This window comes from Delphinapterus leucas, chromosome 3, assembly GCF_059928025.1.
Source record: "Delphinapterus leucas isolate spDelLeu-1000000601 "Yukka" chromosome 3, BTC_Dleu_Yukka2, whole genome shotgun sequence".
NCBI classification, from domain to species: Eukaryota; Metazoa; Chordata; class Mammalia; order Artiodactyla; family Monodontidae; genus Delphinapterus; species Delphinapterus leucas.
The window spans coordinates 62,446,755-62,467,761 of record NC_143131.1 but is presented as its reverse complement, the minus strand read 5'-3'; the positions used below and the strand labels follow the sequence as shown (position 1 = coordinate 62,467,761).

At 43.9% G+C, this 21,007-nt stretch overlaps 1 protein-coding gene across 1 annotated transcript in view; it reads right to left on the bottom strand.

Moving 5' to 3' along the window:
• The window catches only part of PDE8B (phosphodiesterase 8B), a 149,175-nt gene that overhangs the window by 84,893 nt on the left and 43,275 nt on the right, over window positions 1-21,007 (bottom strand). The window contains exons 7-9 of the mRNA XM_089909039.1: window positions 13,755-13,895; window positions 12,118-12,206; window positions 9,926-9,986 (exon numbers count right to left, since the gene is read on the bottom strand). Of these exons, the coding sequence (XP_089765165.1) occupies window positions 9,926-9,986; window positions 12,118-12,206; window positions 13,755-13,895 (291 nt within the window). The remainder of the gene's footprint in view (window positions 1-9,925; window positions 9,987-12,117; window positions 12,207-13,754; window positions 13,896-21,007) is intronic.

Here is a 21,007-nt window from a genome sequence, read left to right as displayed (position 1 = left end):
AAAACAAAACGAAACAAAACCCCCATGTGACACATCTCAAATATTGGGAATTTAGGATACACTGAAAACTTGTTTTTATCACCAGGGATCAGCAATGAATAGAAACAAGCAAGTGATTCTACCCATCTTTCTCTCCTGGTTGCCCGCAACAGCCGCGCTCTTCCTGTTTTACCAAGAATGCAGTGGGATGAGGCTCTCTGAGCATTAAGGCCCTTATTCTGTGCACGCTGGGGGGGAGGCCCCCAAATCACGAAGAGGGCTATCAGCCAAGCCACCTGCTGGGAAGGAAAAGATGAGGGGGAGCTGACCCTGGCAAACGTGGGGAGAGTCGAGGCCTAGGGGCAGCGAGGGGCGAGACTCACCCAAGAGAAGGCCGGTCTGGGGTGGGACTGCAAGGGCCACAGGGGCAGTGGGTGGGAGGGCGTGGTGCCCAGAGCTCCCACTGTCCACCCGATAGCTCTAGAAAGTGACAGCTAACTTTCTGCTGTCAGCCGGAGAACTAATGGAAGGTGCCCCCCACACCTCCCTGAACAAAAATGGTCCCTGAACGTCTGCTTAAGCACACATCATGGAAGAGGAAAGCACTCCTAGGGGCCTGGGTTACAGCCTCCTCTCCTGGGAGGCTCAGTAAGTCTGCAGCCGACTCATTGACAGAAGCTAGACTGTGTGTGTAGCTCTTTGAGCCCCTCTATCGCCTGCGAAAGGGCGCAAAGAGCCGGATTCGGGGTAAGATTTGGCCTGGAAGGCAAGGGCTAGACCCCCAACAGAAATAATGTGAGAGCCACAAATGCAAGCCACATACATAATTTTAAGTATTCTAGTAGCTGCATTAAGGTGACAAGAAACAGGTGAAATTAATATTTTAAGTACAATATGTGCGAGATGTTATCATTTCAACATGTTATCAACATGAGACTGAGATATTTTTAATAAGCTAATTTACATTCTTTTTCATACTAAGTCTCTGAAATCTAGCACGTGGTTCACACTTGGAGCACATCGCCATTTGTTGAGCCACATTTCCATCTGGGACGTGCAGGTCTAGGGCACAAGCTGGGCATGCCTGGGGCAGAGCTGGGGGTCCTCTGCAACACAACATTCTGAGCAGCCTGGGTCAGGGGCCTCATGCTCAGGAGGGGAAAGCTGGAGGGCCAGAAGTGAAAACAAGCATTCCTGACTATATTAAACCAGGAACAGCCTCTGCTCATGAACCAATATTCCAAATTCACATTATCAGGGTCTTGAAGTCATTCATCTTATCCAGTATCTCTTAAACTTCAGAGTGAATTAGAAGCACCTGGAAGGCTTATTAAAACAGACTGCCCAGGACCACTCCCCAAATTTCTGATTCTGTAGTCTGGTTTTGTAATTCTAACAAATTCCTGGGGCCACTGCTGCTCCAGGGAACCACACTTGGAGAACCACTGATCTAGTCTAACCTCTGGCCAATGAGTGACCTCCCTAGACAGCTTTTCCCACTGAAAGCTCACTCTACTGCTATTTGATTACCTCCCGTGGTGGTGAACTCACTACCCGCTAAGGCTACAAACTTTGGTCAATTCTAATAATTCTTTCCTATATTGAGCCTAATCGGATCCCTTAAAACTTTCCACTGCTTTTGCCTTCAGGACCCAGTCCCTCTTTCCCTACTTGAAGCCTTCACAAAACTAAAGACCTGTTCCTTCACCTTTCTTATTCCCTGACACTCTATGTCCTTGTATCTTGTTTTAGGCACTTCTGACAGGTTTTGTCTTAAGCATTATTATTACAGTAAAGTTCTATTTTCCCCTAATCTTTACAACAATTTCAAGATTAAATAGTTTACTATAAAACAAAATACAGTCATTCCTTGTTATTCATGCGGGATTGGTTCTAGGACCACCCTCCTAGTTGTCCTCTGCTCTCATGGATATCAAAATCCACGCACACTCAAGTCCCTTGTATAAAATGTCATAGTAGTATGAACGCTAAAAAGCTTATCTCAAAGCAAAGTTTCATTACTGCAAATTTGGCCAACTCAGCCCCTATTTCTGCCTCTTCTATCCCCAAAGAAGTTACAAGCGTGAAACTGCTTTTAAAGCAGTGACTTCCAAATGCCCGTCCCCATACTGATGTCAGGCTGTGACGACGCTTACGTAGGTTTTCACTGATAGAAACAAGGTTTCAACTAAGGCAAACTGATTCATGTTAAATAGCTATTCTTCATTCAGAGATTATGTCCTTCCTATTTCTCAGGGCTGAAACAACCTTCCTGTCATGAGGGTGAGGTGGTGGTCAATGAAATTCCAAAGGCAGGAACCCCTGTTGTCTAGCTCTGGAAAGCCCTGTGCAAAATCCAGGTCAGATTCGTCTCAGTCTGCTCTCAACCAGCTTTTGTCCTGGAACACTGATTGGTCAGAAAGCAGACCACTTCCTCTGAGACTGGCTATGACCTTCTCCTGCTATAACCCCATTGACCAAGGGAATATTTTCTGGAGCTGCTCATTGGGTGGGCTGTGCTTCCTGACTTCACAAGAGAACGACTCCTTCTTACTGGACACGAGACACGTGCATCTCCCTGAGGCTTCTCCGTGGCCTGTGTGTCACCCCCCACCCCCCACCATGAGAACAGAGACCAGATGATACAGTACGATGGACACCACCAGCTGCAACCCCACACTCGCTCCAGGGCTCTAAGCCTGCCACTGGCTGCTGGCTTTTGAGAGTGCTGTGCTCCCCATATTCTAATGGCCAAGGCTTGGAGAAGTGAGAATGGGGGCCGTACTGCAACTGGGCTGGGGATGGGCACTGTGGGGGTGGCAGTGGGGAGATCCCCTCTCCTTGGACCAGGCCAGCTTAGGAGGAGCTGGTTTAAAGCTGGGATCCTGGAAGCCTCCTTCCCCTATGTGAGTCCAACTCCTGGACCGTGCTTGCAGATGTCTGAAATTCGAGTTTCAGCCATGCATTTGGATTTCGACCTGGACCTCATGAAAAGGCAAAGCCTCAGGGGAACTAAGTTCTCACACTGGTATAAAGGGGTTGTGACAGGCTCTGAACCGGGGTGCGGGGGATGCCAGGAAGGCAAAGGGTGTTCAAAGAAGTATGTGCATGCATGGAGGCGGGGGAGGCCTTCCAGAGGGCGGGGCAGATGGTCTCTGACCTAAGAAAGTGGGAAATTCAAGAAAGAAAATTATCTTTTAGAAATGAGGTGGGCAAATTTTTTCTGTAAAGGGCCAGAGAGTACATATTTTAGGCTTTGCTGGCCACATGGTCTCTGTTGTACCTGCTCAACCCTGCTGTTGTAGAATGAAAGCAGCCTCAGGTGCTACGTAAAAAAGAATGTGGCTGTGAGCCAATAAAACTTTATTTACAAAACAGACCACATTTGGCCTGTAGGTTGTAGCTTGTTGCCCTTTGTCCTAGATGACACCTAAAAAATTCCTAGCCAGCCTCCTTCAGTCCTGCGTTCTGTGCTTCTGCAGCACCTGTTTCACACCTCCCAACACTGTGCTCTAGAAATGTGTCCTGTTTATTTGTCTGTGGCCCCATAGCTTCTGGGGCAGAGACTTCGTGTCCCTGGCGCCAGCACAGAACAGGTGTTTAATGAATATCTGGGGAGAAAATGTGTGAGTGCTGCAGGGGGTGACAATGTTTACAGCAGACTAACCTCGCAGGGCATTTCCAGCCTTTTGGCAAAAAGCTACAGGGTTCACATAGGAAAAAAGATCTTTGCTGATGAAAAGCACCACCAGCAGACAGCAGCCTGGCTTCCAATTTCATTCCTTGTTAAAATGCAAACCCATGGGTGGATTTTGACTTCAGGGCTAAACCCCAGAAAGCCGCGCCACTACAACCACCTGCAGACGGGCTGCTCCCACCCTCTAGGGAGCGTTTCCCATCACAGACCCATCACCATTCACTTCAGCCTCCTTTAATGAGAAGGAAAAACAGTGCGGCTGGCCAGAGATATAAAAATTCTTTGTTATTGGAAAATCTAAGTGTCTCTCTAGGCCAGTGCAGCACGATTAGGTGACGTCAATGGCTCAGGATATCTGAGCCCTGCATTTCCACCCTTCTCAGAACAGCAGCTAATTTACGGCAATAAAGACATTTCTATTTAGAGCCCCAGAAAAGAGGAGGTGGCCCCTCTTCTTCTGCATCCCTGAGTCCTGTGCTAAGGACTTGCCCGCTCTCCCTGTGAAGCAGGAAGAGTGTACAGGTGGCAGGAGGCCAGGACCGAGACATTCAAGTCCACTCCAGCTCACCAACAGCTTGAGGGCCTACTACGCACCAGGCAGCATGGGCACACAAAGACAAGCACAGCCCAGGGACCCTGCTGGAGAGGAGAGGGCAGTGAGGCACACAAGTAGCCATCATGACGGTGGGCATGATACACAGCAAAGAAGGTACTTTGGAGGCTCGAGGAGGGAGATGGAACCTGTTGTTTCTTGGGCTGGACCATGGAGGGCTGCTAGAATTTGGGCACATGGAGCTGCAGGGAAATGGTGACAGGAGACGGGGTCCATTCACTAAACAGCAAAGCGGGGCAGGAGGAGGAGGAAGGCTAGGCTGGTGGGGGAGGCTCTGCTTGGTTTTGGACGTGGACTATACTCAACTCATTTCTGGATGGGCGTGAACAAGCCCAAGTGGGCCTGGGTCCTGCACTGTGGCTTCACAGCCCATAGCAGTTGGTTTGCACTGCTTGGGTTCACTAGTTAGCCATCAGAATGTCATGTGATTCTCCTGCTACCCATGTCACCTCTCACATGGACTTCATTCTTCCTCCTGTGATGTCTAAACTTTGCTGTTGGGAGAATTTTTTTCCTGTGAAAGTCAGTTCCCCTCCTTTCCCAGAGGTCTCCAAGGACTTGCCTCTCTGCATGAGTTTATGTTATTAAGTGAAAATTTCCTGATTCCAGACGAAACACTCAGTGCTGAAGGAGGCGTTTTATGTTGAACTAAATCTTACAAAAAAGTACATGATTCCTTTTGCTATTCTAGAATATTTTTCCAATATTCTTAAGAAAGAAGAACAAAGCTGGAGGTATCACACTCCCCAATTTCAAACTATGTTACAAATCTATAGTAATCAAGACGGTACGGTATTGGCATAAAAACAGACATATATTTATCTGCATAGATAGTTCAATGTATCTAATGATGTAGATCAATAGAGAGTCCAGACATAAACTCACATATATATGGTCAATTAATTTATGACAAAGGAGCCAAGAATATGTAAGGTGGAAAGAATAGTTTCTTCAGTAAATTGTGTTGGATTAAATAGCTACATGGAGGGCTTCCATGGTGGTGCAGTGGTTGGGAGTCCGCCTACCAATGCAGAGGACACAGGTTCCATCCTTGGTCCGGGAAGATCCCACATGCCGCGGAGCAACTAAGCCCGTGTGCCACAACTACTGATCCTGCGCTCTAGAGCCTGCAAGTCACAACTACTGAGCCCACGGGCCACAACTACTGAAGCCTGCACGCCTAGAGCCCGTGCTCCGCAACAAGAGAAGCCACCGCAATGAGAAGCCCGCGCACCACAACAAAGAGTAGCCCCCGCTCGCCACAACTACCGCAACTAGAGAAAGCCCATGTGCAGCAACGAAGACCTGATGCAGCCAAAAATAAATAAATAAATATTTAAAAAATAGCCACATGGAAAAGAATGAAACTGGATCACTATCTTACACCATACACAAAAATCTACTCAAAATGGATTAAAGTCTTAAACTTAAAATCTGAAATCATGAAATTCCTAGAAGAAACCATAGGGGATAAGCTCCTTGATGTTGGTCTTGCAGTGATTTTCTGACACCAAAAGCAAAGGCAACGAAACCAAATATAAACAACTGGGACTACATAAAACTAAAATGCTTTGCATAGCAAAGAAAACCACCAACAAAATGAAAGGATATCCTACCAAATAGGAGAAAATATTTGCATATCATATGTCTGATAAGGGAGTTAGCATCTAAAAAAATATAAAGAACTCATACAACTCAACAGCAAAAAGCAAACCCAATTAAAAAATGGGTGGAGGATCTAAATAGATAGTTTTCTAAAGAAGACAAACAGATGGCCAACAGGTATACATACAGGTGTTCAACATCACTAGTTTTCAGGGAAATACAAATCAAAACCACAGTGAGATATAAACTCACACCTGTTAACATGGCTATTATCAAAAAGTAAAAAAAATAACAAGTGTTGTCAAGGATGTAGACAAAAGGGAACCCTTGTGCACTGTTGGTGGGAATGTAAACTGGTGCAGCCACTATGGGAAACAGCATGGAAGTTCTTCAAAAAGTTAAAAATGGAACTACCATATGATCCAGAAATTCCACTTTTGGGTATTTATCGAAAGGAAATAAAATCACTAACTCTAAAATATATATGCAACCCCATGCTCACTGCAGCATTATTTACAATAGCCAAGACATGGAAACAACCATGGATGGTTGAATGGATAAAGAAAATGTGGTATATACACATACAATGAAATATTATTTAGCCATAAGAAAGAAGGAAATCTTGCCATTTGCAACAACATGGATGGCCCTTGAGGGCATTACAGTAAGTGAAATAAATCAGATAGAGAAAGGCAAATACCATATGTTATCACTAATATGTGGAATCTAAAAAAACCCTCAGACTCATACACACAGACAACAGAGCGGTGGTTGCCAGAGGTGGGGGTGGGGGGGTTAGGTAAAAGGGATGCAGGAGACTTCCCTGGTGGCGCAGTGGTTAAGAATCCGCCTGCCAACGCAGGGGACACGGGTTCGAGCCCTGGTCCGGGAAGATCCCACATTCCATGGAGCAACTAAGCCCGTGCGCCACAACTGCTAAGCCTGCACTCTAGAGCCTGCGAGCCACAACTACTGAAGCCCGCATGCCTAGAGCCCATGCTCTGCAACAAGAGAAGCCACCACAATGAGAAACCCACGCACCGCAACAAAGAGTAGCCCCCACTCGCCACGACTAGAGAAAGCCCGCGCACAGCAACAAAGACCCAAGGCAGCCAAAAATAAATAAATAAATAAATAAATAAATTTTTAAAAAGGGATGCAGGAGGTCAAAAAGTACAAACTTCCAGTTATAATGAATAAGTCCTGAGGATGTACAGCATGGACTATAGTCAATAATGTTATGCTGCATATTTGAAATTTGCTAAGAGTAGATATTAAAAGTTCTCAAAAAAAAATTTGTAACTACATATGGTGATGGATGTTAACTAGACTTACCGTGGTGATCATTTCACAGTCTATACAAATACTGAGTCATTATTTTTTTAAAAAGCAGATGGACATGGATACCTTTGATGGGCTGAGGCACCAGCTGGAAGCTCACTGCACTGAGCCTCCTCCCCTCTGGAGCTGCCTTCTCACTGGGAGGAGCCCAGGCATCTTGGGTCTGCCATGCCCCAGCTTACTCCCTTGCCTGGCCAGGCTTCCTCCTGATCCCACACCACTTCCCAAGCCTCTGACATGTTACACTAAAATGGATTATGCCCTGAAGCCCTTCACATCCCTGAGAGACACTGTCCCTTCTTTTAAAATCTTCATCTAACTCAAAGGCCATGTTTGATAGATATTCAAAAATAGATCACTGGAGGTACACACATACACACACACACACAATGGAATACTACTCAGCCATAAGAAAGAATGACATTTTGCGATTTGCAACAACATGGATGGACTTGGAGGGTGTCATGCTAAGTGAAATAAGTCAGACAGAGAAAGACTGTATGATATCACTTATATGTGGAATCTAAAAAATAAAACAAATGAATGAACAAAAAAGAAACAGACTCAGATATAGAGAACTAGTGGTTACCAGAGGGGAGAGGGAAAGGGGGAGAGGAAAAGTTGGGTAGGGAATTAAGAGTTGTAAACTACTATGTCTAAAATGAATAAGCTACACAGATATATAGTATAACACAGGGAATATAGACAATATTTTATAATAACTATAAATGGACTATAACCTTTAAAAATTGCGAATAACTATGTTGCACTTCTGAAACATATAATATGGCACATCAATTATACCTAAATAAAATAAATAGATTTGTATTAAAAGTAGATCACTGGTAATTATGTTTGTTGAATACTTTTTAGTCAACAAACTTTACAGCATGAAGTGACAATACACACAATCCAGTACTAAAGTATAAACCAAAAAGAAAAAATATCACAGATCCTTTTTGACCCACCTCCTAGAGAAATGGAAATAAAAATAAACAAATGGGACCTAATGAAACTTAAAAGCTTTTGCACAGCAAAGGAAACCATAAACAAGATGAAAAGACAACCCTCAGAATGGGAGAAAACATTTGCAAACGAATCAACGGACAAAGGATTAATCTCCAAAATATATAAGCAGCTCATGCAGCTCAATATCAAAAAGACAAACAACCCAATCCAAAAATGGGCAGAAGACTTAAACAGACATTTCTCCAAAGAAGATATACAGATTGCCAACAAACACATGAAAGGATGCTCAACATCACTAATCATTAGAGAAATGTAAATCAAAACTACAATGAGGTATCACCTCACACCAGTCAGAATGGACATCATCAAAAAATCTACAAACAATAAATGCTGGAGAGGGTGTGGAGAAAAGGGAACCCTCTTGCACTGTTGGTGGGAATGTAAATTGATACAGCCACTATGGAGAACAGTATGGAGGTTCCTTAAAAAACTACAAATAGAACTACCATGTGACCCAGCAATCCCACTACTGGGCATATACCCCGAGAAAACCGTAATTCAAAGAGTCATGTACCACAATGTTCACTGAGGCACTATTTACAATAGCCAGGACATGGAAGCAACCTAAGTGTCCATCGACAGATGAATGGATAAAGGAGATGTGGCACATATATACAATGAAATATTATTCAGCCTTAAAAAGAAATGAAATTGAATTATTTGTGTTGAGGTGGATGGACCTAGAGTCTGTCATACAGAGTGAAGTAAGTCAGAAAGAGAAAAACAAATACCGTATGCTAACACACATATATGGAATCTAAAAAAAAAAAAAAAAAGGTTCTGATGAACCTAGGGGCAGGATTGGAATAAAGACACAGAGGTACAGAATGGACTTGAGGACATGGGGAGGGGGAAGGGGAAGCTGGGACGAAGTGAGAGAGTAGCACTGATATATACACTACCAAATGTAAAATAGATAGCTAGTGGGAAGCAGCTGCAGAGCACAGGGAGATCAGCTCGGTGCTTTGTGACCACCTAGAGGGGTGGGATAGGGAGGGTGGGAGGGAGACGCAAGAGGGAGGGGATATGGGGATATATGTATATGTATAGCTGATTCACTTTGTTGTACAGCAGAAACTAACACAACATTGTAAAGCAATTATACTCCAATAAGGATGTGAAAAAAAGAGAAAAATATCAATACCTTTCTTGTTCTCTGTGATAAAACTACCTAAAAAAGTTTTTAAATACAGCAACTTACTAAAATTCTGTTACTTCAGAAAACACTCAAATATATTGTTCTACATGATATAATGGTTTAAAAAAATCATAGTACTAATTATAAATGATTTTTGTTTTTGACATGAATATATAGGGGTGAGATGCTCAAATGCACATATAATTTTCACTTAAGAAATTAAGGTAGCAAATTATAACATTTTTTATTTGGAGGAAAAATTTTATGCTCTCATAAAATATATTGGTCCTGAGCTGCACAGTCACAAGCTAAATCATAACTGACATGCGTTACTAATAAAGTGTATAGGCTCGCTGGGGAATTTTTTCTTTTACTATTTGTCTAAGGGCCTAATTTTGCCATAAAGCTTCTTAATTGGCAACTACAGTAAGATACGGAGAAAGACAAGTAGAGAACCGTGGTGAGAATGTAACGAACGCATGGTCAAGCCGACAAAGCAAATGAAGCAAACTGAATACCATACCTGCTTATTTTTGTCAGTGGTACAACACAGTTTCTTGAGGGAGACAAAATGCCTAATTTTCCTAATAACATAAATAATCAGTTATTAGTGAGTCAGATATGAGATGATTCAACAAATTAGCAAATGAAAACGTCAACAGAATCTTCTTCAAGTAAAACTCCAGGGTCCATTCTAGGGCAGATTTTAAATTCTGACAAAACACAGTCTATAAAAGATGCATTTTTTTTTCACACACAGCCCACACATGTCTTCAGAAACTGGGCTTCCCTTTTAATCACAGCTGGCTCAGAAACACTTTCCTAATGGGTACTTCATTTTCTAACCAACTCCTGAGGCCTGGCTCCTAGATAGCATCAGTGACAGGATGAAATGCTACTCCAGACTTTAAGTTAAAATGGGATTTAATTCTGCTGACACTAATACTTTTATAGCTTATATAGAAGGCAAAGACTCATTTGGACAATGACCAAAGTTCATGGTTGTTGTTTTTACATTTAATATTCCACATTCTTTCACAGCCCGGTCATCATAAATGATGGCATTTTTCAGGCACAGAAAAACCCTCTTGTTTTAAGATCATGGACAGAATCCCAAAACAGCCTGTGGTGTTGCTCATTACCACAAGGACACCAGGGAAAGACAACAGGTGCCTTAGTCCTGCACAACGATCAGCTCAAGGTAGATTTTCTACTGAGTGAAGCTAGAATTACAGAGGACTATGTTAGATTTTATAGTAATGAATCTCTTCTCTCTGTGTCTCTGCTTCTGTCTCTCTGTCTCTGTCTGTCTTCCTCTTTGGTTCAGTTTTCTCTGGAGGACTCTGAAGAGTCCTGGTTATTCTGTAGTGAGCATCACTAAATAGGAAGAGGTAAAATTTTCCTACTTTTAGTTAAGAATTTCCTTTGACAGCTCACTGGGGGAAAATATTGGGGGAAAAAAATAACACTGTCTCTGTGCTCTAGAACTTCTTGCTCTTATCTGTCAAATCAGAAAAATCAGAAAAACTCATTCTGACAGAAATAACCAAACAATAACTCGGTCTCCTCCACCTTGCTACCTAATAATTCTGGTCACACACACACACAGTGAATCTTAGCTTGAGAAGACGGTCTAAGGATGATGGTTGCAAACAATAATGTGATGGCCATCGTGGCCTCAGAGCTCTGACCGCTGGTGGAAATGGCCACACGGAAGCCTGTGCGCTCAGGAGGGATTTGGGGGCCTCTCTCTGTGCGCTCAAAACCCCTGGTCAGGGCTACCAGTGGCCCCACCATGCGGGGTGAAGCAAAGTGGCAGGAAACATGAGACAGTGGATTCTGAACGGAGGGGGGAACAATTTTGAAACTAACAAATAAGTAAAATTGGAGTGGAAACAACCTACAGACACTTTGCTGACTACAGAACGTTTTCTAACCACACAATAAGAGTCACAGACAGGGCTCTCTTTGCTGGTTATTCACACTGTAACTGCTCCTTTTCTATTTCCAAAACATCACCCAACAGCGTGTGTCCCTTGTAAACCTGTACTATGAAGCTGGCTGGTTGGCCTTCAGGCTTGTTTACAAAGGCTCCTCAGTGATGTACTGTTAGGGGGTCCTGTTTGGCTCCATAAACCTTCTCACAAAATGTAACTGGGAGAAGGAAATGGAATTGAGCATTTTCCTTATCTCTCTGCAAATGAACAGGCTCCTCTGGTAACCTGAGTTTCACATGGAATCAGATGTCTCAGCTTCTGGTCAGACACCTTTTTCTCCTAACCATGACCCCCAGGGTTCTCTCTTCCTTGTGGAACAAGCCCCGAGGACTGGAGAGAATCATCACAGAGCCGGTGCCTCAAGGAGAGAAGCTCAGCTCCCAGGTGGGGCTGAGGCAGCGAGCTCTGCTGTTCTGTGGTCTTTGTGATGACAGGGAAAGGCCTAGAAACTGAGCTCCTTGTGGCGTGGGGACAGTGGACCCACAGACAATCAGGCGGAAGTGGACAGTCGGGGTGATGCTTCATAAAGCCCACAAGCAGAAGAAGAGCCTGTGCTGTTTTGGGGCTGCTGCCGGCCACATGGAGGTGTCCTCAGCAGGTACTACGTACAGACCCAATCCTACTGTATTTGTGGGTCTAACACACTTGCATTTCCATATACAAAGCCAACGCCCACAGGGGCCCCTCAAAACAATAGAGTTTAAGAGTTGGCGCTCACCCTCCTTGGCCAATCACTGGAGTGATCTTCACATGCTGTTGGATGCTGTCGCCGGATTTCCGTCTGGCATAGTAAACCCCCTGCCACTCCTACATAAAGAGAGCTCTTAAAATCCTTCTGGCCAGGCATTCGGTGGCTCCTACAGAGGGTCTCATCAAGTTCAGCCATGAAGTTCCCACATGCTTTTGTTACATTCCACAAAATACCGCTCCATAGTTGCACCCACCGTGACGGTGACTACGTAAGGCTCATCGTCACAGTGCACAGAGCCCACCAGAGCAATGAGCCCACCACCAGGGGCTGCCCCTCCCGGTTCTGGGACACTTGAGCAGTGGGTGCCATTGCTGCTCTCAGCCCTGTGGGTGTAGGGGCACCAGGTCAAGGGGTTCTTCTCAGGTCATTCTCGAGATCTTTACAACAACCTGTGAGCTTGATATTATCACCCTTCATTTGCAGATAGGTAAACAGAGGCTCAGAGATGCTGACTAATGTGCCCACGTGAGTAAGTGAAAAATGTGGTTATAAATTTATCTCTTAACTTTCCTTGAAGCCCATCATCCTTCTACTATCCTATCGGGCCTCCAGCCAAGCCTTCTCTGGGCTTAATCTGGCTCCTGGCAGTTTCCATGGATGGGGAGTGTGAAGGGGAGTGTGAAGACTTGCTGTGGCCCGACCCTGAGGAACCGGCTAGGATAAAGAGCCCGGTGACCTCAAGGGGGGGCCTGTGGCACCTCCACTATTTCTGGGAGGAAGTGGTTGAATTAGACCTGAGACTTTTTGCAGCCTTTTCCTGCCCGCACACTCACACAGGATGGCTAACTGGTATGCATGTTGGGGTCACTAGATGTGTGGCAGTACTCTCCAGGCAGATTTTTTGGAGGACTTGACAATGTCCTGTTTCCTTTTCAGTCTCACTGCCCCAATGTTCTTTTCTTTTACTAATTTTGGCCATGATATATAAGCCAAACATTTTATTTCTATAAAATGGTTCCCCATTAAATAAATACAATGCTTATCTAACTACTTCACATCAGAGAAAGCATCTGAATGATTAAAAGAAAGGCAGTTCCAGCTATGAGAGCAATGCTCCTCTGGAAAGGAAGGCTTGTGGAGAGATGCCCACTGCACCTGCACCACTGCCTTCATCTGCTGGGATGCAGTGGAGGTCGCTGGACAAACTGAACTGTGATGGGTAAAGAGAGCAGAAAAAGGAAAACTGACTGAAAACTGGGCCTGTAAGACATGTAAATACTGATATTAAATGCTCTTGGTCCCCAAAACACTGGATAAACTAAAAAATATAGAACAGCTCTTCTCAGAGATAGGTATGAAATTCCAGCCATGACAGGTGAGATTCATCCATGTGAAGGAAGAAATTTCCTTACACAAGATCACCAGATTCTATACCATCAGGATAAGCACCAGGTTCGCTTGCTATCCAAAATTAACTCAAAAGTTAACTCATCTTGCAAACATAAAGGATTTTTCACTTAATTGCAACGTTATTAAAGAAGCCAACGTTAAAGACGTGACATTAAAAACTCACAGAAGAAAAAATGCATTGGGGAAGGGTTTGTGGACTCCTTTGGTTTCACCCAACTTGCCCTTCTCTATTTTTTTTTTTTTTTTTTTTTTACCTTGCCCTTCTTGATGCAGGTGTTGATGGTGTCAAGAAGGTCCGCCCGGTTCTTGTCACTTTTGGGCAGCTCGGCGAGTTCTTTCCCCAGGAGCTCACCTTTGTGGTAGCCCATCATCCTTTCGAAGGCTGGGTTGACATACTGTGAACGGGAAGCGGTTAAAGGTCAGGGCAGGGTGCTGTGTGCCTCGCAGGAACGCTTGTTGGGACACAGAGGAAACGTGCCCTGGGCGAGCGCTCTCCAATGGGGGTGCTGACCCAACCCCCCAGCCCCAAATGCCCCCGGAATAGGTGCTTCCCTCCTGAGCAGCAATGCGTTCATTCAACTGCCATCCCAGCACCCCAGGCCCTCTGGGAAATCGGAAGACATTCTTCAGCAGAAAAAGAGCAAGAAGCTTTTATCTGCTAGTGCCAGCCTCCAATGGGCCTTATTCATCACCTACCACCCATGAAATAAGAAAAGACTCAGAAAAAAAGAACAAATAAAAATTAACTAGAACTCCATTCAACAGATTGTGGCTTCTATTAGTCACCTCTCTACAAAGAAGCAATTCGATCTCTCGCATCTAGATATTATTAATAGATAATTGCCACTGTCTATTAACCAATGCTCTAGCTTGGGGCCGCTTCTGGTCTAACTGAAGAATAAATTAAGTTAAAAGCCTTGGGCAGCGGCTTCCCTGGTGGCGCAGTGGTTGAGAGTCCGCCTGCCGATGCAGGGGACATGGGTTCATGCCCCGGTCCGGGAAGATCCCACATGCTGCAGAGCGGCTGGGCCCGCGGGCCATGGCCGCTGAGCCTGCACGTCCGGAGCCTGTGCTCCGCAACGGGAGAGAGCACAACAGTGAGAGGCCCGTGTACCGCAAAAACCTCCCCCCCCCCCGCCCCCCAGCTTGGTACATGCTGGGACCAGCAGACTCAGAAGTTTCTTTCCAAAATTCTGCCCAGGGCCCTGGAATTTAGAGCTATCACCTTGGCTGGTTCTTGGCTGCTATCCCCACCCTCCAATTTCTTCTCAAAGAACAGAGTCACCAGATGAGCCGCTGAGTGGAGGGGACAAGCGACGAAGAATGTGGGGAAAACATGAGCGCACTGTTATCTGGGTCACAGATTCCTTTGGGCATAATTGATATCCATCTGATGTTTCAGAAACAGTCCTGCAAACTGTAATCACTCTTGCCCTCCACGGGGATGACAGCAGTGAGGGACTGAGGGATGCAGGGACATCTGGGGAGCTACTCTCTGGCGAACACAGCTTCTGCTAGTACAATTACCCCTGGGAAGTGGACGAGTCGGGAAGTTGCTCTGGGGCCCTTGGCACCAGGCATTATGAAGGTCGCTGAAGAGGAGGAGGCGGTGACACTGTCTTCACTGATCTCCTACCACTTCACGTGGTGGTCACTGTCCTCCCTGGGCTGGGCAGCAGGACCCCTGCTCACCAGTTCAGCCCCACAGTGCCCTGGCCCAGCCCTGCGTGTAGCTGAGCAGTGCATGCTTGTCTCCCACGTGTGGGCATCTGCCCAGTTGCTCTCTGCTTAGAAAGCCCTTCCCCATCTCCTGGTCACGTCAACTCCAATTTTTCCCTCCCCTCCTCCAGCAAGCTGTCCTTGAGCCCCTGCCCAGTCTGAGTTTGTGCCACTCCTACAACTCCCACTCTGTCCTGTGCAGGCTTCTGGTGACTTATTACACTGAATCTATATTTTTCTCTCTCTCTCTCCCCCACGAGACATGAAAATCCTCAAGGGCAAAGGCTACTTTGGATTTATCTTTGGATCTGCAGAACTGTTTAGTAAATATCTGAGGAATGGATAATTTGAGAATATATTATTTCCCTTATTTGTTGGCTAAATTCTCATACATTTTCACATGTGTTTATTCTGCTTTTGCTACTAGGTTGCAAATATGGGTAGAAATCATAGCTCTACTTTCATGCCAGGTGACCTCACAATGCAGCAGATACTCTAGGACATGGATTATGGAGCCAAGGCACCTAAGTTCAAATCCTGGCTCTGCCCATTACTAGCTACATGACTTGTGGGCAGGTTGCTTACCTTCCCTGGTCCTCAATTTCCTCATGTGTAAAATGGCTACGACAGTAGTACCTGGTTCATAGAATTGTTTTAACAAATAAATGAGTATGTATAAAATGTTTAGTACTGGGACTTCCCTGGTGGCACAGTGGTTAAGAATCCACCTGCCGGGAGACCATCAAGATGGCAGAAGAGTAAGACGTGGAGATCACCTTCCTCCCCATAAATACATCAGAAATATCTACACGTGCAACAACTCCTACAGAACACCTACTGAACACTGGTTGAAGACCTTAGACCTCCAAAAAGGCAAGAAACTCCCCACGTACCTGGGTAGGGCAAAAGAAAAAAGAAAAAACAGAGAAAAAAGAATAGGGACGGGACCTGCACCAGTGGGAGGAAGCTGTGAAGGAAAGGTTTCCACACACTAGGAAGCCCTTTCACTGGTGGAGACGGGGAGTGGCGGCAGGGGGAAGCTTCGGAGCCACAGAGGGGAGCACAGCAACAGGGGTGCAGAGGGCAAAGCTGAGAGATTCCCGCACAGAGGATCGGTGCCGACCAGCACTCACCAGCCCAAGAGGCTTGTCTGCTCAGCCACTGGGGTGGGCGGGGGCAGGGAGCTGAGGCTTTTAAGTTTCATTAGATCCCATTTATTTATTTTTGTTTTTATTTCCATTACTCTAGGAGGTGGATCAAGAAAGATCTTGCTGTGATTCATGTCAAAGAGTATTCTGCCTATGTTTTCCTCTAAGAGTTTTGTAGTGTCCAGTCTTTCATTTAGGTCTCGAATCCATTTTGAGTTTATTTTTGTGTATGGTGTTATGGAGTGTTCTAATTGCATTCTTTTACATGTAGCTGTCCAGTTTTCCCAGCACCACTTATGGAAGAGACTGTCTTTTATCCATTGTATACCCTTGCCTCCTTTCTCATACATTAGTTGACCATAGGTGCGTGGGTTTATCTCTGGGCTTTCTATCTTGCTCCATTGAGCTATGTTTCTGTTTTTGTGCCAGTACCATATTGTCTTGATTACTACAGCTCTGTAGTATAGTCTGAAGTCAGGGAATCTGATTCCTCCAGCTCCGTTTTTTTCCCTCAAGACTGTTTTGGCTATTCGGGGTCTTCTGTGTCTCCATACAAATTTTAAGGCTTTTTGTTCTAATTCCATAAAAAATGCCATTGGTAATTTGATAGGGATTGCATTGAATCTATAGATTGCTTTGGGTAGTATAGTCATTTTCACAATATTGATTCTTCCAATCCAAGAACATGGTATATCTCTCCATCTCTTGGTATCATCTTTAATTTCTTTCATCAGTGTCTTATAGTTTTCTGCATGCAGGTCTTTTGTCTCCCTAGGTAGGTTTATTCCTATGTATTGTATTCTTTTTGTTGCAATGGTAAAAGGGAGTGTTTTCTTAATTTCTCTTTCAGATTTTTCATCATTAGTGTATAGGAATGCAAGAGATTTCTGTGCATTAATTTTGTATCCTGCAACTCTACCAAATTCATTGAGTAGCTCTAGTAGTTTTCTGGTGGCATTTTTAGGATTCTCTACGTAGAGCATCATGTCATCTGCAAACAGTGACAGTTTTACTTCTTCTTTTCCAATTTGTATTCCTTTTATTTCTTTTTCTTCTCTGACTGCCATGGCTAGGACTTCCAAAACTATGTTGAAATAACAGTGGTGAGAGTGGACATCCTTGTCTTGTTCCTGATCTCAGGGGAAATGCTTTCAGTCTTTCACCATTGAGAATGATGTTTGCTGTTGGTTTGTCATATATGGCCTTTATTATGTTGAGGTAGGTTCCCTCTATGCCCACTTTCTGGAGAGTTTTTATCATAAATTGGTGTTGAATTTTCTCAAAAGGCTTTTCTGCATCTATTGAGATGATCATATGGTTTTTATTCAATTTGTTAACAGGGTTTATCACATTGATTCACTTGCGTATATTGAAGAATCCTTGCATACCTGGGATAAATCCCACTTGCTCATGGTGTATGATCCTTTTAATGTGCTGTTGGATTCTGTTTGCCAGTATTTGGTTGAGGATTTTTGCATCTATATTCATCAGTGATATTGGTCTGCAATTTTCTTTTTTTATAGTATCTTTGTCTGCTTTGGGTATCATGGTGATGGTGGCCTCTTAGAATGAGTTTGGGAGTGCTTCTTCCTCTGCAATTTTTTGGAAGAGTTTGAGAAGGATGGGTGTTAGCTCTTCTCTACTTGTTTGATAGAATCCTCCTGTGAAGCCATCTGGTCCTGGACTTTTGTTTGCTGGAAGATTTTTAATCACAGTTTCAATTTCATTACTTGTGATTGCTCTGTTCATATTTTCTATTTCTTCCTGGTTCAGCCTTGGAAGGTTACACCTTTCTAAGAATTTGTCCATTTATTACAGCTTGTCCATTCTATTGGCATAGATTTGCTTGTACTACTCTCTTAGGATGCTTTGTATTTCTGCGGTGTCTGTTGTAACTTTTCCTTTTTCATTTCTAATTTTATTGATTTGAGTCCTCTCCCTCATTTTCTTGATGAGTCTGGCTAATGGTTTATCAATTTTGTTTATCTTCTCAAAGAACCAGCTTTTGGTTTTATTGATCTTTGCTATTGTTTTCTTTGTTTCTATTTCATTTATTTCTGCTCTGATCTTTATGATTTCTTTCCTCCTGCTAACTTTGGGTTTCGTTTGTTCTTCTTTCTCTAGTTCCTTTAGGTGTCAGGTTAGATTGTTTGAGATTTTTCTTGTTTCTTGAGGTAGGCTTATATAGCTATAAACTTCCCTCTTAGAACCGCTTTTGCTGCATTCCATAGGTTTTGGATCGTCGTGTTTTCACTGTCATTTGTTTCTAGGTATTTTTTGATTTCCTCTTTGATTTCCTCAGTGATCTCTTGGTTATTTAGTAACGTATTGTTTAGCCTCCATGTGTTTCTGTTTTTTACGTTTTTTTCCCCTGTAATTCATTTCTAATCTCACAGCGTTGTGGTCAGGAAAGATGCTTGATATGATTTCAATTTTCTTAAATTTACTGAGGCTTGATTTGTGACCCAAGATGTGATCTGTTCTGGAGAATGTTCTCTGCGCACTTGAGAAGAAAGTGCAATCTGCTGTTTTTGGATGGAATGTCCTATAAATACCAATTAAATCTATTCTGTCATTTAAAGCTTGTGTTTCCTTATTTATTTTCATTTTGGATGATCAGTCCATTGGTGTTAGTCAGGTGTTAAAGTCCCCCACTATTATTGTGTCACTGTCGATTTCCTCCTTTATAACTGTTAGCAGTTGCCTTATGTATTGAGGTGCTACTATGTTGGGTGCATATATATTTATAATTGTTATATCTTCTTCTTGGATTGATCCCTTGATCATTATGTAGTGTCCTTCCTTGTCTCTTGTAACATTCTTTATTTTAAAGTCTATTTTATCTGATATGAGTATAGCTACTCCAGCTTTCTTTTGGTTTCCATTTGCATGGAATATCTTTTCCCATCCCCTCACTTTCAGTCTGTATGTGTCCCTAGTTCTGAAGTGGGTCTCTTGTAGACAGTATATAGATGGGTCTTGTTTTTGTATCCATTCAGCAAGCATGTGTCTTTTGGTTGGAGGATTTAAGCCATTCACGTTTAAGGTAATTATCAATATGTATGTTCCTGTGACCATTGTCTTAATTGTTTTGGGTTTGTTTTTGTAGGTCCTCTTCTTCTCTTGTGTTTCCCACTTAGAGAAGTTCCTTTAGCATTTGCTGTAGAGCTGGTTTCATGGTGCTGAATTCTCTTAGCTTTTGCTTATCTGTAAAGCTTTTGATTTCTCCATTGAATCTGAATGAGATCCTTGCCTGGTAGAGTAATCTTGGTTGTAGGTTCTTCCCTTTCATCACTTTAAGTATATCATGCCACTCCCTTCTGGCTTATAGAGTTTCTGCTGAGAAATCAGCTGTTAACCTTATGGGAGTTCCCTTGTATGTTGTCATTTTTCCCTTGCTGCTTTCAATAATATTTCTTTGTCTTTAATTTTTGCCAGTTTGATTACTATGTGTCTTGGTGTGTTGCTCCTTGGGTTTATCCTGTATGGGACTCTCTCCGCTTCATGGACTTGGGTGGCTATTTCCTTTCCCATGTTAGGGAAGTTTTTGACTATAATCTCTCCAAATATTTTCTTGGGTCCTTTCTCTCTCTTGTCTCCTTCTGGGACCCCTATAACGTGAATGTTGTTGCATTTAATGTTGTCCCAGAGGTCTCTTAGGCTGTCTTCATTTCTTTTCATTCTTTTTTCTTTATTCTCTTCTGCAGCAGTGAATTCCACCATTCTGTCTTCCAGGTCACTTATCCGTTCTTTTGCCTCAGTTATTCTACTGATTCCTTCTAGTGTATTTTTCATTTCAGTTATTGTATTGTTTATCTCTGTTTGTTTGTTCTTTAATTCTTGTAGGTCTTTCTTAGACATTTCTTGCATCTTCTTGATCTTTGCCTCCATTGTTTTTTCGAGGTCCTGGATCATCTTCACTATCATTATTCTGAATTCTTTTTCTGGAAGGTTGCCTATCTCCACTTCATTTAGTTGTTTTCCTGGGGCTTTATCTTGTTCCTTCATCTGGTACATAGCCCTCTGCCTTTTCATCTTGTCTATCTTTCTGTGAATGTGGCTTTTGTTCCACAGGCTGCAGGATTGTAGTTCTTTTTGCTTCTGCTGTCTTCCCTCTGGTGGATGAGGTTCTCTAAGAGGCTTGTGTAAGTTTCCTGATCGGAGGGACTGGTGGTGGGCAGAGCAGACTGTTGCTCTGGTGGGCAGAGCTCAGTAAAACTTTAATCCACTTGACTGTTGATGGGTGGGGCTGGGTTCCCTCCCTGTTGGTTGTTTGGCCTGAGGCAACCCAATACTGGCACCTACCTGGGCTCTTTGGTGGGGCTAATGACAGACTCTGGGAGGGCTCTCGCCAAGGAGTACTTCCCAGAACTTCTGCTGCCAGTGTCCTTGTCCCCAGGGTGAGCCACAGCCCCCCCTCCCCTGCCTCTTCAGGAGACCCTCCAACACTAGCAGGTAGGTCTGCTTCGGTCTCCCCTGGTGTCACTGCTCGTTCCCGATGTGCACACTACTTTGTGTGTGCCCTCCAAGCGTGGAGTCTCTGTTTCCCCCAGTCCTGTCGAAGTCCTGCAATCAATTCCTACTAGGCTTCAAAGTCTGATTCTCTAGGAATTCCTCCTCTCGTTGCCGGACCCCCAGGT